We start from the raw sequence: 27147 nt of genomic DNA, 5'->3' as shown, positions 1-27147 counted from the left end.
TCTTGCATCAAGTGTGTGTGTTGTCCTCTCCATGTTACTTTGTCTTGCTTATTGAACATAATAACATACATATAACATACATATGCTACTGTCAGTAAATCTTAAGCATAAGTGAGACTTGCTTCTAAGATAATCAGGGATATTTGTATCATTTACACCCATTTTCATGTTACCTGCTCTAAGATTAGTGAGTTTCTATATTCTTCTAACAAATGATTAAACAGTTGAGGAATCATAGTACACTCTGCATCTTTGAATGTGAGTACATTCTCTGTGAGATTTATCTGTATGAATATTCAAGGCAGTTTTTTAAAGTTTGTTCATAAGGTCAAATATAGGAGGATGATGTAGTTGAAGTGTGCAGTTAAAGACATTAACATTGAAAGTAGGTTCAGAGATCTTTGGTCAGAAGTAAAAATGGCATGCCATAGTTTCAATTTGGCTTTTAAGTTGTTGTTTATCAGGTGTTTAAAATACCGGTTTAAGAGATACGCTGTGATATTCTCTAATAGAGGAAAAATTAATGAGAATATAAAATAGTAAAGGATGATTTTTGAGAGTGTCTTTCCCAAAATGCTTCATGAGTATGTAACCCTATTTGCTAAGGCATGTTAGGAAGCCCCTGCTGGCTCTGTTGGCCTCCAGGGCTGGGGCATTTGTCCTGCCTTGCTGCTGGAGCCCAGCTGTGCACGCCCAGCCTGGGCCCCTGTCCCCACCTCTGGACTCATACTTTGAGAAGTTACAAGTCCTTCCAGTCAGTGGGCCTGTGACCTCTCACTCATGGGTGTGCACACTGGGCCCTCCAGTGCTGATGCAGACTTACAGGCTTGGTCATCCATGGTCGCTTTTCTTGTTGCTGACACCCTGACCTCTCTTGCACTCTGATCTCTCAGCTGCTGGCACCTCAGGCTCGCAGTCCCGATGGCCTGTGGTCCCCACTCCGGTCTCTGGCATGTGGACTCTCACGCGCTACAGTCACTGGCACTACAGGTGCGTGGGTTCAATGACCCATAATCCCACTCCAGCTGCTGGCATTTACTTTTACTCACTCTGGTCTCAAGTTGCTGGCCTGCAGGCTTGTCCCCAGTTACTTGCCAGACCCAGTTACTTGTCCCCAGACCTTGCAGCACCCACAGGTGGGACAGAGAGTGGAGTTGCACAGAAAGAGAGGAGAGGATTTAGTGACAGGATAGACCACAGTGATCAGGCACAGGGCTCAGCCAGAGAAGCGCACTGACTGGCGCCTGCTTATATGTAGCTCTGGCCCCTTTATCCTTCCTCCTCTCACTTTGCCCCCTGCCTCCAGCCTGTTCCTCACTATCCCCTCTCGCTCACCTTTGTCACTTTCCTGAAGCATTGCTTAATGAGTTTGTATAGATCCACAGGCATCATCAGATATCCGTAAGAGTCATGTTCTGTCAATTCCCCCTTATCTGTTACAAAGTCCACGCTGACGCGCTTCAGAGCTATTACTGTGGTTTCTTAATGGCCTGTCAATTAATGCCTGAAGAGTTTTGGTCATCTTTATGATCTCTCTTCATGCTTAATTTTCAGGTTTGTGTCTGTGTGGTCTTTTTATGGTTTTCCCTGTTACTTCTTACTCCATGTGAGGTCCTTTACCTGATAATGCTCTCATCTTCCACATGCTCTTACATTCTCTTTTTAGCTGTATCATCTTCCACATGCCCTTACGTTCTCTTTTTAGCTGTATCATTGAGGGCAGTGATGATAAGGCGGTTCCAAGTAGCTGCTGTGAACAGGAAATCGAACTAATGGAGGCATTAGACAAAGATACCATGGGTTTAGATAGGCATAGCATGTGAAGTAAGTAATAGATGGGTAAGGTTTAAAGTAGATTTTATGATGAAAGACACATTTCAAGCTAAGCAAGGTTAGGGGGTGCCATCAGACTGTCTGCAAGTAACTTATAAATTTGAGTAGTGAAAGCTGTCACTGTACTGAGTTGAGGGTAGCACACATTTAAACTATTAGAAAATTACCCATTATCTGTATCTCAAGTTTGATTTCTGCAGGATTTCTATTTTTACTTCTACAAATGTGCAACAGGGAGACAGCTTGTTTTGAACCTTCTGTCACAGGGTGGTAAGGAATCTTAATCTGTACAGTTGTGATGATTATTCATAGAGGAGTTTTTTCCCTTAAACAGAATGTCATTTTAAAATGTATGATTATGTTGCCATGCTAGCAAAATAGGCTATACTAAAATGATTCTTTTATAAATTTGGGGGATTTGTCAAGATAGAAATAACTTGTTTCATTGTTTATTTTGTTTTCTTAGAGGAAATTGCTGTAAGCATACTATGAATGCTTAAATAAGTGAAATTTTTATATACTTTCATCACTGCTATTTTTTTGTTTGTTTGCAGAATCCAGTTGTGTCCAGTTCCAGCTGGTCAGAAATAGATGTGCTGATTCTGGCTGGAACAATTGGCCATGTTTTGAGTTTGGGGGCAAGCAGTTTTATAGAAGAAGAACATCAAACCTGGTATTTTCTTATCAATACACTTTGTTTGGTGCTGTGTCAGGAACTTTGTAGGAATAATTTTCTTCTGAAAGAATGGGACCCTCAGCATAGCACCACAGTGAAACAAAATTTTGATAGTATTGGGGAAGCCTCTGAGTGCAAGAATATAGACATTCCAGCAGCACGTAATTCAAAACTGGGCGAGGCCACCTCTTCAACTGAATTCATAAAAAGATCAGATAAGTGGATAAGCTTAGCAAGTCCATGGATCATCCTTATTTGCTGTCGGCTACTTCGATCCTTGAATCAGACAGGCGTCCAGTGGGCTCATCGGCCAGACTTTGGCCATTGGTTGACAAGGTGGGTATCTGATTTATTGTCGTACTTTCTGTCTTATTTAAAAATTAATGTATGTTTCATTTGGTGAAAGATGTATACATTGCTATACAGTCTCTTGTTTACGAAGTGCTGCAAATGTGCAAAGCAGGTAAACAGTGAAGTATCAAAAGGAATTTTTCACTGCTGTTTCATGCAGGAGTAATTCTTTGTATACTATCAATAGTTTATAATCTTTGCCCTACACCATGGCTTATCTAATTAATGCCAATTATACACAATAGGCTTATCAGAGGCAAAAAGTAAGTATTTTCCACGTATAAGTCAACAGTGTCTGGTTTGGGAAATTAAAAACTGCTTAATAGAATTAAACCCTTCAAATTAAGGCAGAAGTTTCTGCGGAATTCCAAACTTTATGTAGTTGCAGGAGAAGATGCTGCACATAGAATTCTTCCTTGTCTGTCATAGACATTTATTGTGTGGGTGGAAAACTGAAGGAATTTTTCAAGTGTGGTATGATAAACAAGAAGGGGAATTTTTTACAGCTTGAAGTACACTGGAGAAGGGCTTCTACTTTTTCTACTACCTTTTAGTATTGTGAAGAGCTACAGTCATTATTCAGTAATAAAAGCACTTGATATTTGAACTGTCTTCTGTACTTCAGCTGGTAGATGGAGAAGCAATACCTTGTGACTGACTAGGTCAGGGTTTTGCAGACAGCAGATGGGGAGGCTGTGCTGTGTAAGATAAAGAGATTTCTTGCCGGTGTCTTACAACATGTGGATGAAATGTCATTCATCATTCATTAAAAGCGACATGAGCAAATGAACTAATATGAGACTAGTTGCTTATTGGCAACCTCACAGATAAAATGCTAATTGCTGTGACAGGCATGAATGCTGAAAGACATGAGGGAATTTATGGCATTATAGCAGTTATTCTATCCCAAAGCTTTTGCCATGCATTCCGCCTCTTGAGATGCAGTAAGGGATTGAGGAAGGGATGTCATATTCCCAACTTTATGTCCACATGACAGAGAACTCCTTCATTTTGAGCTAAGCCGGTGTGTGGGTAGGATTAGGTGTGATTTGGTGCGACTGGGAGGATTTTTATGATTAGTCCTTAGCATCTTCCAAAGATTTATTTGCCCAATAGCTTCCTGGGCCAGATATCTTCTTCAGACTGTCAACCCTTTTCTTTGGTGTGTACTAGTGCCACAATGCTGTGAAACAAGGACTTAATATTCTTGCAGCTGAAAAATTGTGTTTGTTTCAGAGATACGCTTTTGCTTGTATGGTCCCCCAGGAATGTTTACTGACACTTGGAAATGTTACCAGCCTTCTAAAAATTGTGTGTGCATGCCTGGACTTAACTTCCAAAGATCCTGTTTTGGTTAAGCATGCTCCCACCTCTGATTTCCTGGTGCTAGATATCCCTGTAGAGCAGCAAAATCTGTTATAGCCTTGGGCTGTGGGGACTCAGGCAGATAGCACAGGCAGAACAGTCTGCAGCTAGAGCAGGTGCTTCTAGGGCTTCCTGATTTGTACCAAAAGCTGTGAAATCCTGTATGGCCAGCTCTAATACTATTGCCTGTCAGGAGCTTCCATGCAACCCACTCAGGTAAACCAAGGTTCTTTACACCTGTTCTGGCTCAGTCTGTTTTTTTGTTGTTGGGGAGGGAGGGGGGAGAAGGGAGGGAGGAGGCTATTTTTGTGTTTCTTTTATTTCTCCTGTGAGTTGGAATTGGTGTGTTTTGCAGAATTCTTGTCTATCTTTGAAAACAACAGAGTCACAGGATCTGGAAATTATTTCGTTCAGTCCCTCTACTCAAAGCAGAGTGATGTGGAACAGATTGCTCAGATCCTTGTCCAGCTGGGTTTTTGATATCTCCAAGCATAAAGACTCCATAGCTATTCTGGGCAACCTGTTCCACTCCCCCCCCCCCCCCCCCCCCCCCCCCCCAAATATTCCTTTTGTTAAAAAAGAATTTCTTTTATTTCAACTTGTGTCCATTGCCTCTTCTCCTCTTGCTGGGCACCACTGAGAAGAATATGGTTTCATCTTTTTTTTAACACCCTCCACCTTGAATTAGGCTGCTAAGATCCATACTGACCCTTCTTTTCTTGAGTCTAAACAGTCCCAGTGATTTGAGCTTCTCCTTGTATGACAGATACTCCAATCCCATCATCATTTTCACAGTCCTTCACTGCACTTACTCCAATATGTCCATATCTTTGTCTGTACTGGATAACCTGTAATTGGACCCAGGGCTGAGCACAGGGGAAGAAACACCTTCCTCAACCTGCTGGTAACGTTTTTGTAACGCATCCCCAAATGTCGTTGGTCGTCTTTGCTGCAAGGGCACATTGCTGGCTGATGATCAATTCAGTGTCCGCCAAGATGCTCAGAGCCATCTCTGAAAAGATGGTCAGCCCCCAATCTGTCCTGATGTGTGTAACTATTTGTTCCAAGGTGCAGGACTTGCCTCTTCCCCTTGTTGAACTTCATAAGGTTGCTGTTGGGCCATTTCTCCAGTCTGATGAGGTGCCTCTGAGTGGCAGCAGACCCATCTACTGTATCAACCACTAGTCCCAGTTTTGTATTGTGTGCAGACTTGCTGAGGGGGCACTCTGTCCCATCGTCCAGGTCATTAATGAAGATGTCAAACAGTATTGCTGTGCCAAGTCCTGGGGCTGATCCTTAATGACTGACCTCCAGGTGGACTTTGTACTGCTGATCACAACTGTGTGAGCCTGGTAGCTGTGCCAGATTTTAGTCTACCTCATTGTCCACTTTTGTAGCTTGGACTGCATCAGTTTGCCTGTGAGGATGTTATGGGAGACACTGTTAAAAGCCTTGTTAAAGCTGAGATAAACAACATTGCCTGCTCTCTGCTTTTCCACTGAGCTAGTCATCTCATCTCAGAAGTCTGTCAGACTGATTAAGTATTGCTTCCCTGTCATAAAGCCGTCACAGCCATATTATTAAAGCTATCTGCCTCCCCCTTCAGTAAGGCTGAAGTACAGCAGCTAGATATCAAACCCAAAACTTCAGTTTTACAGGTGAATTGCTCCATGTGCTTCCCCACCAAATTATAGCCTCACATTGAGTATATTTGCTTGGGTCTTGAATATGAGCCAGCAGTGTGCCCAGGTGGCCGAGAAGGCCAACAGCATCCAGGCTTTTATCAGAAATAGTGTGGCCAGCAGAGCTAGGGAAGTGATTGTCCCTTTGTCCTCAGCACTGGTGAGACTGCACCTTGAATAGCCTATTTAGTTTTGGGCTCCTCACCACAAGAAAGACACTCAGGTGCTGGAGCGTGTCCAAAGAAGAGCAGTGAAGCTGCTGAAGGCTCTGGAGCACAAGTCTAATGAGGAGGAACTGAGGGAACTGGGGTTGTTTAGCCTGGAGAAAAGGAGGCTGAGGGAAGACCTTACTGCTCTCTACAACTAACTGAAAGGAGGTTGTAGTGAGGTGGGTGTCAGTCTCTTCTCCCAAGTAACAACTGATAGGACAAGAGGAAATGACCTCAAGTTGCACTGGGGGAGGTTTAAACTGGATATTAGGAAAAATTTCTTCACCCAAAGAGCTATTGAGCATTAGAACAGGGTGCCCAATGAAATGTTTGAGTCACCATCCCTGGAGGTGTTTAAAATACGTGTACATGTGGCACTTAGGGACATGGTTTAGTGGGACTTGGTGGTGTTAGGTTTCAGTTGGACTTGATGATTTTAAGGGTCTTTTCCAACCTAAATGATTCTATGATTCTATGAAATGCATAGAAAAATAGCAACATATAGTCAGACCTACAGCATTGTAATTGCATTATGGCACTAGGAAAGACTAGTACAAGAACTCAGAGTTGAAAGTGTTGCTTTTGTTTAAGGCATACACGCCTGGCACCTTTACAAATATGTGAATGTCTTCCAGAAACTTCACTTTGGCGGCTCAGTAACACCATCCTACTTGTTTGGCTATAATAGTATATTAAAGGAGCTCTTACCTTACAAGGCAAGGTACCTGCTGTCTTGCTCCTCCCCTCACTAATGGCCCTGTATTTTACCAGCACAGCTGTTGCTTTGTCAGTATGGTGAATTAAATCATTGAATAGATGTGGCTGGAAAAATAACCCAAGTTGTCATGGGAAACTCTTGGCTTTCAGATGGATCACTTCCCATTCTGATTTACCATCCAGCTTCACAGGCAAATGGGCTGGCTTAGTATCAAGAACGCAGGAAGGGAAGAGTGTGCAAGCCAGCACTGATGCTGTTGAAATTCCTGTAGAAACAAAATATGGAAGTATCTGCATCTTTTGAGGTGCTACAGACACAAACAGTTTTTTCTTTCTGCCGTTGCCAAGCATTCCTTACAAAAACCCACATGCCTTTCAAATCTAATTGAGAAAGAAGCAATGATTCACAAACTTCTACTTTTGGGGGATTTAAAAAGATTGTGGAACAGTCCAGAGTGCCATGCCATGGCAGGATAAGAGGATGTGTCATTGGGGCTGCCACAGTTCTGCCTTCTCCCTTTCTTTGGTGTAACTACTTCTGCCATGTTTAGGGACTGGGTGAAAATGCAGAACACTAGCAGCCCTGGCACAGGTTGACTTGGGCTACTGTGGAGCTACATCCTGACTTAAATCAATGGAGCTGCTTTTAGCCTACCAGGAGAATATAATATATGTCACCATGCTGACATATACTTCAGTTGCTTTATAGGATTTAAAGATTGCCGAAATAGCAGCATTTGAAGTGCACAGTTTTGGGACTTGAGTGATGGGACGTAGGTGAGTTCTTGGGTCTGAAATGGTTCACTGGACAAGCTTCAGAAAGATCAGTCAATAATGCAAATAAATCTTTGCACATCCTGTGGTTTGTAGAGTATCTGTGAATTCCTATTTGGCAAGCATGCTTGCATTTTCTTTGGTTGGAGGTTTTAATATCTTTGTTGCTTCTCCTTCACAAGAGAACAGCGTGGTAGAGATGTCTGTTTCCCTAGTGTTTTCATCAGGATTGAGATGATGTGTGTTCCTTATAGCGTAAATTAAATGTTGGTGATAACCTGAGTTGCATAAAGCACTTATTCCTCTTCCCAAAATGCATTACTAGCCTGTAAAGTTGATTGTTATTCTATTTTTAGTATGTGTTTAATTTGCATAGTTATGTCTTAATAGCGCATTTTTTAGTAGTATGAAATCAGAACCTTACTTAGATTATGTATACCCTTGTTAGTTTGAGTTAAAGCTACTCAGGCTTTTTCTAGCCAGCCTTCTGTTTTGTGTCTTAAGACAAACTAATGAACAAACGACCCTCTTTTTTTCCTCTTGTATTGACCTTTTAGATATTTGTGCTCATGGTCAGACATATTTTGCTTATCTGGACAGTGATTAAGGGGCTCAGCGTTTGAGACAGAGAGACTATTGTGCAGGTTTGTGCATGGAAAAATGTAAGCAGCAAAGCACAGAAAATCAATCCACTTATAGTGTGTTGAATTTGGCTACTAGGGATGCACTGAACAGTAGTGAAATATGGAAAACGTTCTTCGTTATTTGTAGAGAGACTCTGTGAAACCTACTACATAGGAAAAAAAAAAAAAAAGACTTTGGAGGGAAAAAGAAGAAAAAGAAAATCAGGCAGTAGATGAAGTGGAAGAGAACATACAATCCCTAAATTTGCCTGGAAGTTGGATTTTCTTTTTAATTAGTTGATTCAGTTAGCTTCATTTGGCTGTTAATCTTGGTCAGAGCTGATACCTGGAAGGTGTCAGAGCTACTACCTGGGTCACTGTGGAAGGGGTGAAACTGTCTATGACAGCGTCAGCTTGACGAGAAGTGACGAGAAGCAGTGCCATGGGAAGATGATAATATTTTCTTTTAATAATGTACTTAACTCTCCCCAAATGCCCTTCCACCTGAAGCTAGCATACCATATGACTCCTGTGTATTTTATTGTACATAGTAGAATGAAAGTAAACAATAAAAAAAAGGCTTTATCCACATAAAATATGAATCATATGCACATTTATAATTCCTTTCACTCATATTTGCAGTAGTGAGGTGAGGTCAAAGCAGTGGGAGGATATGTCTTCAATCTTCATTCTGATACCGGAAGTATGAAAGTGTAGACCACAGTAAGAACATACAGCTGAAGGTCTCTTTTTCTCCTTACCCCTTCCCTAGGTTCTCTCTCAGGAAATGATCAGTTCTTCACTTTCAATTTTGTGGTTTGGGCAAAACCCACTACATTTCAGCTGAGATCAGAGTGGCACGTTCATGCTTATATTTCTGAGTAGAATAACAAAATCATTTAGAGCTTTGCTAAATGGCTGGACTCTGGGTTGAGCAGCTACAATACTCTTTCAAAATAGCTGCTAATTTAATATGCATTTAGCTGCCTAACTGTAAGAACCTTGGCTGGAAAACCTTGAAACTGTAGGTGATTTATGCTGACCTGACTTCACTTGCTATAAATTCTTTTATAGTTTCTTCAGCAAACTCTGTGAAACACTGGAGTAGGCTTTTTTTCAACAAATTTACAAAAATCCAAAACAGAAGTCACAGAGGACTATTACCAGAAAACCTGGACACAAGTTGAATATAAAACCCTTTGCTAGCAGTCCAGAATGCACTATTAATGACTGATGTACATGTGACTTTGAACATACCCTTGCTGTCCACTGGGCCTTCGCTGAGAATTTTCTATCTTTTGGTGGGGGTTAGAGTATGATTTCAAATATACACTGTAGGAAATTGCAGCTGTTGGTGAGTGTCTTGCTTGATATAGCACCAGCAATTACTTCTTTCAGGTAGGAATATTTTTTAATTTTTTATGTGTTGCTATGTTAGGTTTGCCTGCAAAAGTCTCTTAACAGAAGTGCATTGACTTTTTTAGGTAAAGGGCTAAAGACAAAGATGATAATGATGTGCTTTTATTTATCCCTGACTTGTTTTATCTCACTCTCATACAATGAGCAGCCGAAGGAGAATATGGCCTGAAAGCTTTTAAAATTTTCCACAAAGGTTCATTTGAAAGATGCAGTGGCTACTAAATTATTTCTTTATGCGTTGATCATAAGAGATAGTACAGACACTATCTTCACAGGTTGCTGCAGCAATCCATTCACTGCTTCTACTGTCTGTTCCTGTAGAGGAGGAACAATAGTGAGGAGAAACATCAAGACTACATTTTCTCTCCCATAGTGTTCTGGTTCTTACTCCTTGGGAGTCTTGTTAAGTTGTATGAAGTGCTTGACTGGGTCCTGCAGGGAGGACTAACAGGACAATTCTTCTGCCCCATATTCTTTCCTGTGTGACTTTCCAAGCACAACAGTTATTGGTTCAACTCCTGTTAAAGCATATACTAGGGAATAGGAAAGTAAACCTCTTTGAAGTACTATAATTTTAATTAAAACAATGATAAAACTGGAGTTTTGTAAGTGCAGTCAGAGTTAATGCAGGTAACAGCCCAGGTTCACTGTCAGTTTGCTGAAGTTAGTGATCTTTTATTATGGCATTTTGAAGTGTTGGAAGACAGAAGATGGAGCCCTTGGCTCTCACATTCTATGTGATGTTCTTAACAGAAGGTCAATCTAACAAAATTAGTGGTTCTAGGTCATTTGGGATACTGGGAATATTTGCAGTAGGCAAGGGTTAGCAGTTCTTGGATTACAGTGGGCTTTCTGAAATTGCATAGCTAGCTAGAGTAGGGGTTGAGTGCAGACCTTTACCTTACCCCATTACATTTTGCAGTGCTAATTGATATTACTATAGATTTAAATACAAAATGTTGGCAGCATACTCAATGAAATGCCCTTGATTCTGGAGTGCATGTTACCTATTTAGGATGCAGGGCAACAAACAAACTGTACCTGTAATCTTCTTGGCCATGATGCAAATTTTGTGACTTTATCTCTTGTATGTATTGATCCAGTACAAGGTTCTGTAGCTGTGTAAAGGAATTAATCATATTGTGCTGAAGTGTTTGTATGTGTATGTTTTAAACTATGAAGTATATTTCTGGTCATTTCGGCTAGGTAATGTTTTGTATGTCTAAAATTAAAACAAATACATGTGCAGTTATTTAAAAAGAGAGAATAGTTCTAATTCTATAGTGAAAAAATCTTTTCTGCCTTATGCTAGAAAATGAAATGCTGTAGTGCACTCTTTCAAAATGTATAAATAACAAACCCCTAGTTTAAAAGCATTAGACCCTTTCCTATTATGCAATATGCAGCTCAGTTTTTATATAATTAACAGAATAACTTGCATATGATGGAACACAATAATTACACTTTTAAACATGCATGCTTGAATAGAAAACCTCATTAATGAAACCACTTTTTCTAAAAATACTCAAATATTTTACCATAACTCTTGGAAAGTTCATAACAGATGTCAGTGCAGTGATTTGGAAATACAGTGCTGTAGCTAGGGCTTTGTCAAATGCGTTTAGCAGTAATTACAGTGGTTTGAAGGGTTTTTTCGTTGTATTTTTTTGTTGTTGTTGTTTTTTTCTTTTTCCCCAGCTCTGAACAGAAATCTGAACTCTCCTTCTTGGCTGCAGTTTCTCTACTTATGATCTTCTTTCTGGTTCAAAGAAGATGCTCCCTGGTTTCAAAAATTGCTATGGTGCTCGGGCTCCTGGGAGTCTACAGTTACCGGGCAGCTATTGGAAATGTCATATTTCCATGGCAACATGCCAGCAAAGGTATTTCAAAGTAAGTTAATCAACAGATATGTAACTGTATTTCTGGAGAGGTGTTAACACTTTGGATATCAGGGGATAAGGTGGGAGGGTATGTTATGTCTAGGCTGCAATCACATTTTTGTGAATAAAACTCTATTTTGTAGGTGGCCAGCACTCAGTTTTTGTGGTATGTGCATAATTTTGAGCCCCATGAAGGGTCTTCTGACTGTGACAGATCAGAAGCCAATCAGATAAGAATTAATACAAGGAATATCTAACGGTGATACCCTGTGTTTTTGCTACAGAGAAACTCCAAATACACCATCTCCTCTTGTTTTAGATGGACTTGCCTCATTTGGCAGAGCATGTGCCAAGATCATCTGGCTAATTCCTAGTTTTGAAATTCTTAGGCAGTAATTGGGAGAGTTGCTTTTCCATATCTTTCTTTTGCAGGTGAGTGTTCTGTAATGGATGGCCTTTCAAGATAAAACCACGTCCTTTTTGAGGGCTAGGCTGTGCTGCACAATGCATACAAAGAATTTTTATGTGGATGTTACATTTCTTATGGAACTAGTCCATAACTGTAAGGAAGCTATTAGCTCTTTCACCAGTAGCTACTTTTGGAATGTAGCTAAGTGGCTTTAGTTTTCTTAGGATACTTTTTACTGTTGGATTGTACCTGGCTCTGCAGCCTCAAGTTTTTCTAAATGTCAGAGAGCTGCAGAAAACTCCCAGAGTTAGTTAGGACATTTGATGAGAAGGAAGGGGTCATGGAGGAGAAGTTGTAAAACAATTGTCTTCTAGATATAATAAACCTTCCCCTGCACTCATTTTGAATTTGATACGGATGCAGATGGTTTCTGTTGGAGCTTCTTAATCAGGGACCAGAAATTCACAAGATGTGCAGAGATGGAAAAAACCCTGGAGGAGATCTTAGGACATATAGAAGATCAGATTTGCTAACCAGGCATGTTTTATAACAAATATTTTATGTATGTATATCTACATATATTTACATACATTCCATCTCTCCACATATTGAAGATAATTCTAGTTGTATACTAGTGTTAACATTGTGTGCCAGCTCTGCTGGATGCAAAAGTAATGGTAATCTTTACTTAGTCTGCAGGATTTGGTTCTGTGTTTGAAATGTGCCTGATTTCTGAGTGTGACCTCTAGTTTTGCTTTGTGTTTGCGTAACATCCTTGGAGAAGAATACTGTCCTTGCAATAGGAAGAAAAATATTGCAATGTGGGACAGAACATTAATTACAGCAATTGAGCCACAAATAAAATGTGATTAGAGAAAGAAGTGGAGTACTTAAATACTAAAGACAGAGCATTTACTGGGAACTTGCTTATTCTATAATCAGCATATTGATCGCAATTGTAACAAGAAAGATACAGGCTTTTAGTGTTATTTTGCCTTAAATAAATAGTGAATATGGTGATTTAATTAAATTATGTCAGCCCTTTATATTTCTCTTGTTATATACAGGTTTAAAAGTTACTGTCATGTTTCAAAGCTTTGTACCCTTTATATAGATCATCTGTGTAAGTGGTTTGGTGAAAGCTGGTAGGGTTAGCAAACACAGGTTTCAACCTTTGTGTCACCATGTGTTCGGCACCTGGGGCAGGTAGCGTGGTGCAGGGCTCTTTCCAGTTGTCAGTAAGAAAGGACCAACAACAAATATGTAACAGATAGCTGTTTTAATAAGATAGAAAAAGGAATATAGGTAGTGAGTCCCTTCAGATGCTGGGAACCCTGCTTTCATGCAGCATCAGACAAACCCCAGATGAATCTTCCCATGGCAAGCTGTGGCACACGGGTCCCATCTCTTGAGAGGTTCTGCTTCCCTCACCATACCATGGTGCCTTTTTTTTTTGTGTAAAAAAAAAAAAAAACCAAACAAACAAAACACCAAACCAACAAAAAACCCCAAACAAAAAAACCCAAACCACCACCACCAACAACAAACCCCTAACAAACCAAAACAAACCCATGTGCCTACTCTTGCCAGGTCAGAATGTTATCTCTGTCATAATGCCCACCAGTGGCACAACACAGGCCAGCACAGGGGTTCCAGCATTGTTCCTTGCAGCAGCTACTCAGGCTAACGTGGGTTTCTTGAGGCTGAAGTACAAGGCCTAATAGAGCAGCCGTGGCTTGCCCAAGATCACTAGCCCCTTAAACACATTATCTTCAGCAAGGCTCCCAATACAGCATGTGAAAAAAGATGGTAGACACATTAGTAGATTTCAGATGTGATGTGTTGACATAGTGATCCTAGCTCATCTTTATTAGGTAGCTGATGTGATAAATAGTAAAAGCCCATTTAAAACGCCACCAGGAACAAAACCAGGGCTTTTTTTTTAAATGTGTCTAGAGGTATCTTTAGTGTATTCATGATACAGAATAACTCCAGATCCAGGTGCAAGGTAGAGGTAGTTTTGTGTAATATGAGAAAAAGCTGTAGGCAGCCGCTGCATTTTTCATGCATAATGCTTTCTTCTGTAAGATGGAGGATCTTTGCTCTGAAATGTCCCTTCTTTGTACCTTTACTGAAGATAAGGTTTTTTTCTCTGAATGTAACAACTGCTGGAAGGTAGATGAGGGAGAAGATGCTATTGAAGTGTGTCCCATCTTCAATAACTAAGATAACCTCTAAATTAAAAAATGCAAGGAAGTAATATGGCATTCTGTTTTCCTCAGAGTTCTTTTAAAAAATGATAGTTTGTGCAATGAAAAAGGTAAGTATATACCATACTGAAACAAAACCATTTGCTGAGAAACTTGGTTTTTTTTAGTTTGAATTTCCATAAACAGGTTAATTTCAGTTTTCACTTAACTCATTTAATAGTGACAAATACCCAAAGCTATTTCTTAAAGTTTTACCTTTAAGTCACCTGAATGTATCTGAATATTTTATGGTAATAATTACATCAGAATCACCAGAGATGCTGAAAAAGGGCACTGGATTTCTGCAATAGCCAGAAACACAGGAACTCTCTAAACTTTACTGGTTTTTATTTTTTTCCCCTAAAGGAAGAAGCCAGTGGACCTTACAGGGGTTTTACAAAGGCTTGCTCTTTAAGGGAATAAGATAGTAAAGCCCCTTTGCATAGACCATTAGGTATGAGTTTGAACCTTTGAAAGCTAAAGCACAAAACAGAACACTGTATTCAGGTTTAGGAAGGCCACATCACTATCATGTGGTGGGTTTGCCTTTTTTCTTGGTTCTGTGGGTGCAAAAAGAAAACTGAACATGTAAATACTGTTGCTTATTATTCCTTGTCTTGATTTTTGGTTCTCTTTCCTGTACGTGGAAAAGAGAGATTGAATTCAAGCTCATTTTTTAGTAATTGTTTGAGAAGGAAGGTGACCTTCCGAAGACAGAAAAAAAAAATAATTAAAGTTAAAAGGAGAAATTTCTTTTTAGAAATTTTGACTAGTGGTGTTTTCTGTGGTCAGCTAGTTACACTAGTTACACCAAGTCTAATCACACTTTTAGTATTTTTAGTGTTGTGGTCTAATCTACCATATATTATTAAGTCCAGATGACTCAAGAATCCTCACTTCTGAGTGAATCATATTAACTTTGCAGGAGACCTTGTTCATTCACCACTCATGTATAAAGTGACTGGTGATCCCTAAGGATAATGTATATAAAATTATGGAGTAAGTGGGTAGATAATGTGTATTTTTACTTTTTGCAAGATAAAAAAATAATTTTATAACCACAAAGTTTTTCATATGCTCGTTTAGTGAGTTCAATGGATTATTATAGCTTAGCTCACACTAATGTGATCTGCGACTTTTTTTTGCCCAGTAAACCTAAGAATATCAGTGCATTCTGATTGATGTCTTCTTTCACTTTCTTTGTTTCTTGGGCCTTGCACTTCTAGAATAGCAGGTCACAGTTTTTAAGGTTACTGGTCCTTGTCCTTGTCAACTTTTTGGATGAGATGCTGTGTTTTCTTCAGAAGGTGACTTTTGCTGGAAATGAAGAAGCCAATGAATTTACAAGTGCAATGAGCATAGCAGTAGATGCTAATTACACTTACTACTTAAAACATTCATTTTTCTGTACTGGGATTGCTTAGGGATTTGAAAAATGTGTGCAGTTACAAGGAAAAAATGTGCTGGTATAAACTAGCATATCTGTATATCTGTGCAGCTGTGTAAGGTGAGAAGATGTCTGAAGTGTGCAGAAGTTTCAGACAAATAAGGATCTTCAAATACTGTCACAGTCTTTTTGGTTGACTAAAAGGAAACACATTTGTATGAGTGAGTTGTGAAAAATCACTGAACAACTTAAAGGGAATAGTAATTTTTAAGTCAATACCTGAAACAAAGTTTCCATATCACTCTAAGGAGTATTTGGAGGGAAATTAATTCATTTTTGAATGGCATACTTATATGAAAGTATTTATGGACCTAGACCTTGAATAGTAATAACATAAATTTATTTTGGTTACATTAATTGACATATAATTTAATTTTTATATTTTAGGTTAGTTTAGTTTTTAGCACACACAGTTTTCTTTGCTAAAGTTGATTTGGAGGTGTTGTAATTCAAGTATGAACCATTTTTAGAGATTTTGTATTTGAGAAAGCTTTCTCATTAAATTGGCCAGTAACTAGCCTTAGAATTTAACCTGTTTGGCAGAATTGCATTGGTCTTGCACCTCTTTTGAAAGACTTTTTGACCTGTGAAATAGATATAAGTAAGTAGTTCATCTTTCTCTTTTATTTATTTATTAATTTTTTTCTATTTTTTTTTTTTTTAATTTCCTCTTTAGGGGGATTACTGAAGCTCGTTTTGTTTATGTCTTTGTTCTTGGCATAGTCTTCACTGGCACTAAAGATTTACTAAAGTCACAGGTTATTTCTGCAGACTCCAGTGTGAAGAGTACAGGATTATGGGAAGTATATAGTGGATTGGTTCTACTAGTGGCCCTTCTATTTAGACCTCACAATTTACCAGTCTTGGTGTTTTGTCTGCTGATACAGACAATGATGACAAAATATATCTGGAGACCTTTGAAATTTGATGCAGCACAGATTACTATCATGCACTATTGGTTTGGCCAAGCTTTCTTCTATTTTCAGGTAAGCTGAATACTCTCTCCCTGCTACAGGGGTGGGAGGGGGGAATAGGTTTTGAAAGCAATATTGTCTGTTGTGAGTAAAATGCCAACTAAGTCTCAGAGTTGAAGAGTTTACTAAGTTGTCAGAAGGGTTTAGTTTTTAACTGTATTATTAAGGTTTTGTTTTCAGAATCAGGGAAAGATACATACCTTGATAACTTATCCTCAATACAGACTTTCAAAAGTGTTAAAAGTATCGGATACCTGTACCGGGTGTGATTTTGGTCTGTTAGTGGGCCTCCTAAGTACTGTTCTGGTGATAATACATTTAAAAATTTCAGCTGAGTTGATTAATACCAGTAAAAAGCTTTTTGTCCCTGATTCTTGAGGCTTACAAAACCTTCAGTAGCATCACAATAGGTCTACATACAGTTTAAGATGGAAGAGAAGTTCTGTGACGAGGTAATGTCTCTTATGAGAATCATAGCTAATTGGCAATCTTATTATATCAAATGGTATCTTCTTTCCTGAGGAGCCTTACTAGTTTCAGTAACATAGTTCTCTGCATTGCAAATAAGGTTGCAATTCCACAAAAACTTTCCTTAGCATTGAAGCTGGAGAAGTTCTTTCCACTTCTAATAATGTTAGAGACTTAGTGTAGCAGACTGTCTGTCGTGGTTTAACCCCAGCCAGCAACTAAGCACCACACAGCCGCTCACCCCCTCACCCCCCCACCCCAGGGGATGGGGGAGAAAATCGGGAAAAGAAGTAAAACTTGTGGGTTGAGATAAGAACGGTTTAATAGAACAGAAAAGAAGAAACTAATAATGATAATGGTAACACTAATAAAATGACATCAGCAATGATAAAAGGATTGTACAAAAGGAATGTACAAATGATGCACAGTGCAATTGCTCACCACCCACCGATCGACATCCAGTTAGTCCCCCAGCCACCATTCCCCTGCCCCCACTCGCCAGTTCCTGTACTAGATGGGACATCCCATGTTATGGAATACCCTGTTGGCCAGTTTGGGTAGCTGCCCTGGCTGTCCCCTGTGCCAGCTTCTTGTGCCCCTCCAGCTCTCTTGCTGGCTGGGCATGAGAAGCTGAAAAATCCTTGACTTTAGTCTAACACTGCTTAGCAACAACTGAAAACATCAGTGTGTTATCAACATTCTTCACATACTGAACTCAAAACATAGCACTGTACCAGCTACTAGGAAGGCAATTAACTCTAACCCTGCTGAAACCAGGACACTGTCTCAAGAGGGCATTTGTTAAGTTGGAAATCAGGTTGTTTCTGGTTTAGGGGGATAGGCTTTCTGATTTGTTGCAAAATTTCAAGGTGAGACCTGCGTTGGCTTGACTTTTGAGGCATGGCTGAGGATGTTAAAACTGTGGTCAAGCTTACAGTACTTACCTACTCAGTTGCTGATCCTGTTAGTACTGGCTGAGGATTGGCTTGACTTTGCTCTGAGAGTGCATGTAAGGATAGGGAATTGCTCATAAGATCATCCTGATTCATCCCTTCCCAACCAGCTTTCCTGCTCAGAGGATGTAATGTTTTTTCATTGAATGGCTTTTGCATGTCTTGAATGTTGCTGTTCAGGCAGTCATCTCTGATTATGGCCGCCTGAGAGCATAGTTGGGTTGGGTTGGCAAGAGGCTGAAGGCAGGGCCCTCTCAGTACTGAGGTACCAAGCAAAAGCAGCTGTCAGAAATTTAATGGTGGGTAGGCTGGCAAGAAGATCCTAATTATGGAGAAGGGACTAATAAAGAGTGGTTTGAATGTTTTCATAAAGCACCCATTTTCACTGATGAATTCTTGGTACAGTTGGGTGAGAATTTCACAGAACCAACAAATCACCAGATAGTTGAGTCTGGAAGGCGCCTCTGGAGATCATTCAACCCAACCTCCCCTGTCCAATGGCAGGTCAAGCAGATCAGGTTGGTCTGGACCATATCCAGTCCAATTTTAAATACCTGCAAGGATGAAGACTCTGCAGTCTCTCTGGGCAGTTGGTTCCAGTGCTTGACCACTCTAGCCAGTAAAAAAGCTTTTTCTGATGTTTAAACAGAACTTCTTGTGTTTCAGGTTGTGTGCATTGCTTTTCATCCTTTCGCTAGTCACTATGGAGTGACTGAGGTGGTCAGAGTCTGGCTATGTCTTCTTTACTTCCCCCCCCCCCCCCCCCCCCCCCAATCAGATATTTGTACACATTGTTATGATCCCTCTTGAGTTTTCTCATCCTGAGAGTAAACAGATCCAGCCCTTTCAGACAGATGTTTGTATGACAGATGCTTTGTTCCCATCACCATCTTTGTGTCACTTCAGTGGATTTTGTCCAGTACATCCATGTCTGTCTTGTGCTGGGGAGCCCAGAACTGGACCCGGGAGCCCAGAACTGGACCCGGGAGCCCAGAGCTGGACCCAGGAGCCCAGATGTGATCTCATCACTGCTTTGTAGAGGGACTAGAGCATCTCCCTCAACCAGCTAGTGATGCTCTCCCTAATGCAGTCCCAGGTGCTCTTGTTCTTTGCACAAAGGGCAAATGGCTGGCTCACAGACAACATGGTGTCCACCAGGAACAACCTATGTCCTTCTCTAACAAGCTGCTTTCCATATGGTTAGCCCCCAGCCTGACCCGGGGCATGGGTTTATTCCTCCCCAAGTGCCACATATGTCATTTCCCTTTGCAGAACATCATGAGTTTCCTGTCGGACCATTTCTTTAGCCTGTCTAAGTGCCCCTGAGTGGCAGCAGACCCATCTGCTATATCAACCACTAGTCCCAGTTTTGTACTGTGTGCAGACTTGCTGAGGGTGCACTCTGTCCCATTGTCTAGGTCATTAATGAAGATGTCAAACAGTATTGGCCCCAGTGCCAAGTCCCAGGGCTGATCCTTAATGACTGACCTCCAGGCGGACTTTGTGCTGCTGATCGCAACTGTGTGAGCCTGGTAGCTGGGCCAGTTTTTAGTCCACCTCATTGTCCACTTTTGTAGCTTGGACTGCATCAGTATGCCTGTGAGGATGTTATGGGAGACACTGTTAAAAGCCTCCTTATGAGGTGAAAGTGCATTAGATACATATAGGCCATGTATCTCTGGCCAATATGGTATGATGGAATAGAAAGTAAGGACTTCCTGAAATAATATCTTTGCTGTGGAAGTGTAATTGGGCAGGTTAAATTTTGTGTCTTCTTTGATCTGAGTGCTGCAAAAAATTGGGGAATAACTTTTCTGAAAGAATTTCCATGAACTTTGGAAAATGTGTTTAGCTGCTTCAGAAATAAGCTATCAGAGGCTATCAAGAGCATGATACCTCCTTCCATTTGACAATGCTATGCCAAAGGTTTTTTTCTATACCAATAAAAATGTGTTTGTTCAAGACCAGTAAAAGCTAAGAGATCTAATAGCATGTGTTGGGGTTTTTTTGTGGTTTTATACTGGTAGTGGGAACATAGAAATGTGTTTTAAGATTTTTTCTTTTTAATAACTTACATTTTGCACTTTCAACTACCCTTGCAATTGAGGAGTTTTTCGGTGTTTAGAAGACTGGAAGAAGTGATTTCCATTTTAATTGGCCGCACATTGTGCTGTTGGATATCCTGCATTGTCTCTTGCACATAGAAATGCTGCTGAATCACAGCATCCAAAGCTCAGAAAGGAGAAATTCCCCATTGTTTCATTGTGAGCCAGATTGCTTGACTGGTCATCTCCTGTCACTCTAAGATCTGGAGAATGAAGGGTGATAGTTAGTTATCAACATTTCTGGTAGAAGCAGACCAAAGCTTTTTTTCCCTCATGTTGTTTCCTATGCTGTTTATTACCAAGTCCAAGATACAAAGTAGAGTAGATCCAGATAAAGAGCTGCCTTTTTTTGTCCCATCCCGTGTCTGTAAACTTAAGCTTTGAAGAGATTCTTCTGAATTTAGCAACGGCTTAGAAAAAATTTTGACAAATTCTTTCTTTAGCACAGGGCCTCTTAAAAAATGTATCAATTTCAGAAGAACTTGCCAACAGTATTTTGCAAATTTCTTTGGCTGTCTACTTGGAAAACCAAGGTGTGTGCCTATTCAGCATGCCCAAGGCAGAATAAAATGACAAATTAAGTGTAATAGAACAGGAGAGAGTTTAGAAAGAACAGTTTTGATTGTGGCCTATTTCTCTATTTTCTCTATTTATTTCTTTATTTTTTTCTATTTTCAAAACATCCTAGAGATGTTTCAAAAATAGAGAAATCAATTCTGATAAGGGAAAAAGTGCTTTTAAGAGTCAAGACAGATAGAATTTTTTTCTACCCCCCACTCCTTAGAGAGCAAGTTTTTCGTTCTCTTTTAAAAATGCTGTAAGTACATTTACATTAGGTGTCCTTTCTAGGATGGAGATTAAGAGTTTGACCAAAATATCACTCTTCAGATGTTAGCTTTGTTGTTTTACTCTCTGATGAAAAAACTGTTCTGCAGGTATGGAAGAGAACAAATTGAATCATACAAGGCTAAGAGGGGTTTTTGTTTTCCCTTCTCAGTTGAAAGCAATTATCTGATGTGCAAAATATTAGTGTAGAGAAGTAGAATGGTTGAGCTGGTAGCTCATAAAATTACAGAGGCTACAAAGGTCCCTCAAAATCTAATTAATGTTCTCTCTTCAATTGCTAAACTTCTCCCAGTTTGTTCTGAGAATAGATTTTCCTGTCTGGGACTGTAGATCCCAGGATGGGAGAAACTTCTTCCAGAGATTATGTTTAATTTCATGCTCTTTGTATGTAGGTTTCCTTAGTATGTAGCATTCTGATCTGCACTAGCAGGGAAAATTAAAAATCTGACAACCTACAACCCCCACTTCTTCAATAATTATTTTTCCTGGATATATTTAAGTTTCTCCTTCCCTTTCCTTTGAGTTCAGAGTCTAGAGCACAAATGACTTGTTTTAAGGGAAAAACTGCTCAGTTTGTGTAGCTTAAAATCAGGATTGAAGTGTTTTGTTAGTGACACGTAATTAACTGGCAATCATATATTAATGGCACTTAATTAACTGGCAGTCACTGATCTATAGATGCAGGTTCCATACCAGGTATACAAGAGATGGCCACTCATCAATTTCTATGCCATTTTGTACACCTGATTTGAAAAAGATCTAGCCCCCACCCCTACACTGTGACTTCCCTCTCCCAAACACATAGAAGTTTACCTCCTCTTCAGGTGTGTTACAAACACTCTCTTCTCATGTCAATGCGGGTTCCCCTGTTTACTCACACGTTTTGTGACAGATGCAGGCACTCAATCTTTAAGTGTTAATGTATATCTCAAGAGTACCATAGGCAAGTGACCTCAGGAGAAGCCATAGATGATTTTGTGTGGTTATGTACACTTTTCAGCTCTTCCTTACCTGAGTGATGGAAGGTGGAACTCTGAAAGTACCTGTACTTTTCATGATGTAGCTTTTGTTTAGTAACAGATTTTAATTGTCTGAATAACCCATTTAATCTTTTTCCTTTACCTTGTGGGAAAAACAATGTCTTTGCCTGGTGACAGCTTTCAGATCCCCTTGTTACTTCCAATGTCTTCCAGTGAAGGTACACCATTCTTACTTAGTAAAGTGCAGGTGCCCCAGATTTAGCAACTACCTGTCTTCACCATGACTATCAACGTTGAGGTGACATTTTGGCTGACTTAGGGAAGGGTTGTATTTCAGACAGTATGTGACATATATTGTTAAATACTGAATAAACATTAAGGAAATACAACTGTGCTATTTCTGTTGGAGAAGTCCATCAATTTCTCAACTTGAATATTGACCTCTGTTCAGCCTACTTGTTTGCTGCCTCTGGAATGAGCAATATATATGCTTCAATGCTAGGGGAGAGATGTGAAGGAAGCACAACTGTATTATTAGGCATGATATGCACTGCTGGCATAGATGTAAATGTATTCCCTGACTTTCCTCAAGTTTTGTGGTTACTAGAGCTACCATTATTAAACTGGGTGGATTCAGAGTGGTGCTAGGTTTTTAATTTCTAGGCAGGCATAAAGATCTAATGTAGCATACAAAAATAATAGCAGGTTTATGGTTGAAATACAGACTTTGAAAAACACTGAAATTTGTTGTTGATGTAGATCAGATTGGATACTAAATTTAAACCGTGCTCGCTAAATGAGGCAGGAGAAGAGGAATATAAACTAAATATAAAACCTCTTCATCTGAAAATAGGAGTGAGATTTGGAGAACTACTTTTTGCACATGTCCTGGTGTGATTATGAGGAGAATGAGACTTCTTGCCCATGTTGATGAGCCTTTATTAAATCTTGGTAGGCAAGAGGGTATGTAATGACAAAAGCAGTAACTCTGTCTCGCTAAGTGTGGAATGTAAGTGATGGCCTTTTGAATATGTTAGTGAGTAAAAATAGCCTTGTTCAGGATAGCATATTTAATGAATGAGGCAGTGTGCTTTTGAAAAAAATTTTGTAGGGTCCTTAAAGACTTTATGGAAGCATAGCTGTGAAAATCCTAAGTGTACAGAGTAAGCAAGGTTCATAGGAACAGATACTATTTTTCATTATTCAGTTGGTATAGTTGATAAAAGTAGGGGGAAAAGATTAAGTGCCTGGGTGTGGAAGCTAATATTTTGATCTTAAGTAGAAGTAGGAAAAAAACCAAATTAAGTATGGGTTGAAAACAAATGCCTTGAGCTTACACTTGGTTTTGCGTTCTGTACTTTATCTGTGCCAGTGCATCTCCTGTCTAGGAGTTTAGCAGAATTCAAGGTTATCTCCTTCACTGAGAGGAGCTGTTGGGAGAAAACTGTATTATTAGGCATGGCCTTAGAAGGAAAGGCCTGGCCCTCCTTTCTTTTGGGAGCTGCTCTTAATCTGATGCTTTACTGCCTGTGCTGTGTCACAGCTCTGTAAGCAGGTATGGCTGTTCCTGTCTCGTACCCTCTTGATCCTGATTTGGACCTAGACCTGGTGACTGGGCTTCCTGGCTAATCTTGGACCTGCCTTGTCACTGCAGACTTGCTGTGTGATCCCTGGACTGCATCTGGCCCTAACCACTGTCTCTGGATCCAGGCCTGACCTGGACATGCCACTGAGCATTCCCAGTCCTCCTGACTTACTGCTCTCACCTGCCTTGTTTTCACGCTCATTTCCCAGCTTACCTTCCCTTGCAGAACCAGCTGGCCCTTGCTGCTCTCTGACAGTGTGTACCCAGAAGGCAAATTTATTAAACAGTTGTAACTTACATGGGAAGACTACACATTAACTCATTTTTCCAGCCCTTCAGCAAGATTTTTGTGAATAGCAAGCAGTGGAAAAGGTTGCTCACACAGGCTGAACAGTCTTTATGCTTGGAGGTTTTCAGAGCTTGGCTGGATAAAATCCTCTGTTATTTATGTGAAGCTGGGTGAAACTACATAGGTTTTTTTAGTCTTGTTTTAGTAGTTAGCATCTTTGCTTTATTTATTGCTTTGTGTAAACCAATGAGAAGAAGCAAAGTTAAAAATACTCCAGTGTTGTCAAACAGATATGAAATTAATACACTTAGTCAGAACACTACTTACTTGTTAGGATATTATTGCAAGCTTGAGAACCTCTTATTGAATTTTTCAACAAGCTTGAATGATTGATTGTTTTCACCTAAGCTCTGAGTTGTCCACATCTCATAACTTATCAGTCATTTCCCAGAAGCATACTATATCATTGCTACTTGCCCTTCAGATGTGGCGAGAATGGAAATAAGTATCATAGTTGTTTTTCTTAACTATAGCAGCTCCTAAAAAAATTATGCTGCTGTAAATATTTCTTAAAACATTTTAGTTACATTGAATGAAAGCTCATAAATGAACAAAAATTCCATGTATTTATTTATTGGTCTTTTGGTTTTTTTGTTCCCATCCTTAGAGCAGTCTATCTGCAGAAGAGGAGAAAGAAAATACAGTCTCAAAACCTTTAAGACTGGTTTATACTTTCTGGTATTTTTTATCACTGGAGGAGAACAGAATAGGTTTGTACATTTTCAGAGTCATTTATATCTGATTTATCTTGCCTTTAGGTAGAGAGATGGACTAAGTGACATTTTAAAGTGGCTTATGGCTTTTTCTTGTTATGATTTGAAAACATTGTAGGATAATTTATGTTGGAGGGGACCTCAAAGGCCCACAGTTCAACCCCATTCTCAGAGCAGTATCAGCTGTGAGTTCGGACCAAGTTGCTCAGGGTCTTGAAACCTCCGAAGACGGAGACAGCAGAATCTTTCTGACCAACCTTTTCCAATGACTTTATTTTTTCACCTTAAATTATTTGCTTCAAATCATTAAATTCCTCATTCTATGCTTGTTTATAGAATTCCAGTTACTAGAAAGGCATACAATTGTGTGAAAGGCTCAGAGGAAGTGTGATAAGTCTGCTGTGTTAAACCAGTCATTAAACAAGCCAGAAGCATGTCAGTTTTGTCTTGCACTTCTGTACTTCTCAGGCCAGCGAGAGTCATTGAGATACTGCAGGTAATAGCTCATATTCAGTGAGTGATGTGGTATCTGAAAAGTTTTCAGAAAAATCACTGCAGCTTTGAAGAGGGTTTTAGATTGTTTTCATTACTGTCTATGGAGGGATTCTCCTCTGTTACTGTAGCAAATATGCTCGGTAGTTTCTCTAGCCAGCTTATATTTGTGCTTCGTTGATCTCATGACGGATTATCATGGAATGCTTTTATGCAATAGTGCATTGCCTTCTGTCACTTTCTACCCTTACCGCAACATGGGTGATACTTTAAAATAAAACCAAACGCTCTGAATTGTTAGTTTTTTATGTATTGTGTGAAGTATTAGAAGTCATAAGTTACTAAAATTCAGTTCAAATATATTAATTAGTCTTGGAGAAATATATCTCATGTGATGAAAAAATGCTTCCTACTGCTCAGCAGGGCTCTTCCAGTAGTAGCTGTGGAGCCATTCATTAGGCTCAGCAGATTCCTGGTGAGAGTAGGGTGTTTGGACACTTAACATCCTGTGTGGTTGGAGTTGTAAGTGTGTGGATCCAAGTGTGTGCATCCTTGCTCTCCTTGTTGTACAGCTGCATCACTTTAAACAAAGTCAAAGATTGGTGTAGTGAGCCCTGTGTGAAAGGAACCGCAAATTGTTGGGGAGAAGGTGGAAAGCAGTGTTCCTTCCTCCTATTGCCTTCTGCCCTCACTACCTTCCAGAGGAGAGCAGACCTTTTTGCCCTGTTGTGCAGGACCAGTGACATGCACTCCCAGGTGCTGCATTTATTCTTGCTCCTTCTCACATGCAGTGGGATGAGGAGTGGCCCTGAGGTGCCAAGAATCAGCCATGTGTATGTGCAGGTGGAGCAGTGTGAAGAGACCTTTCAGCTCTTCATGAGGTAGAGCAGGATTGCCTGATGTCTCAGCTTTTCTACTCTGTGCACATCATACCGAGAAGGAGGGGAGAGAAAATAAATAGATGTGGTGGGGAAAAGACCTGTTGCTGTGGGCAGGGATTGTGGGAAAAGACAGCAGGTTCTCTCCCTACCTGTCCCTGTCAAACTTTTGCTTGTTGAGGAGCAGCACCTTGCCCTGCTCTCCAAGTGCTGCACCTGACCCATCTGTTCTTGCCATGTCCTCAATCTGTAGCCCTTAAACCTGAGGAGGCTTGTTTTACAGCTTTCTTTTCCAGTCTCATCTTACAGGCTCTAGGGCACATATACTCTTTTTCTTTAGCTGCTCATCATTAGTTATTCTTTGCTCTGCTCCTGTCATTGCTGAACATTATGCTAAATGCATAACAATAACTTATTACACTGGTGCAGCGTAAGAGTAATTTACTACAGTGGTGCATGGTGAAGGTCAAAAGGAGGAAGACTGACAGTCATAAGTCAAGATTTTTCTCCTGTATGATGTCTTGGTAAAATCCATACCTTACTGCCCTCTTACAGATTCAGACTCCCCTTACATTCTGGGGATATCTTCATGGTAGGATTCATGGGGGATAATGAGCTGTGAATGGTTCTGTCAACAAGGATGGCTTTTTTTCCTTTAGAATTTAGAGCTGTTTCAGGAACAGGGGTTTTGCTGTCCCTGGTGCCTAGTTACTTATGTATGTGAAAATGCTACCTATTTTTCGTGCTTCCCTGTGTGCTCTGGATTTTATAAGCAACCCAGACATGTATTTGATGATGGCTCTTTTTTGCTGGTGTAACTTGCAGTTCAAGAAGACTGCAGTCACTAAGGTGAGAGATCAGGTTGGAGGGAAAGGAGTAGCTGCCATTCCTCATATGCTCCGAGGCTGTCGGTGGTGACAGCCCTTACATTTGGATTGCTCTAGGATTCTGTAGGGAGGATTGAAGAATTTGATGACTGTTAGAATACCAGTGCTGTAGAAACTAATCAGCTTCTCCAGGTACTGTAAGAATATCCACGAGCTTTTGCACTAATTTGAGGAAACCTATGTGACGTGCCAAGCTAATCACAGTGTGTGTTTGCTGCTTTAGATGTTTGAGTAAAGTTAAATACTTGGGCATTTCCAGTGGAAAATACTTCCTTGAATTTTA

The 27147-nt window shown here is 40.1% G+C and overlaps 1 protein-coding gene across 8 annotated transcripts in view; it reads left to right on the top strand.

Moving 5' to 3' along the window:
- The window catches only part of PIGG (phosphatidylinositol glycan anchor biosynthesis class G), a 101798-nt gene that overhangs the window by 25913 nt on the left and 48738 nt on the right, over positions 1-27147 (top strand). For 5 of the 8 annotated variants that reach the window (XM_049796309.1, XM_049796307.1, XM_049796306.1 and 2 more), the window contains 3 exons: positions 2388-2845; positions 11348-11539; positions 16311-16620. In XM_049796309.1, coding sequence (XP_049652266.1) covers positions 2388-2845; positions 11348-11539; positions 16311-16620 — 960 coding nt within the window. Of the gene's footprint in view, positions 1-2387; positions 2846-11347; positions 11540-11813; positions 12285-16310; positions 16621-27147 lie in introns of those variants that run through there. The other 3 variants (XM_049796310.1, XM_049796311.1, XR_007505159.1) reach the window with 3 other exon arrangements.

The sequence above is a fragment of the Accipiter gentilis genome, chromosome Z (genome assembly GCF_929443795.1).
Source record: "Accipiter gentilis chromosome Z, bAccGen1.1, whole genome shotgun sequence".
Taxonomy (NCBI): Eukaryota; Metazoa; Chordata; class Aves; order Accipitriformes; family Accipitridae; genus Astur; species Astur gentilis.
Note: the sequence above shows the minus strand (reverse complement) of the source record. Positions and strands in the feature narration are given on the sequence as shown.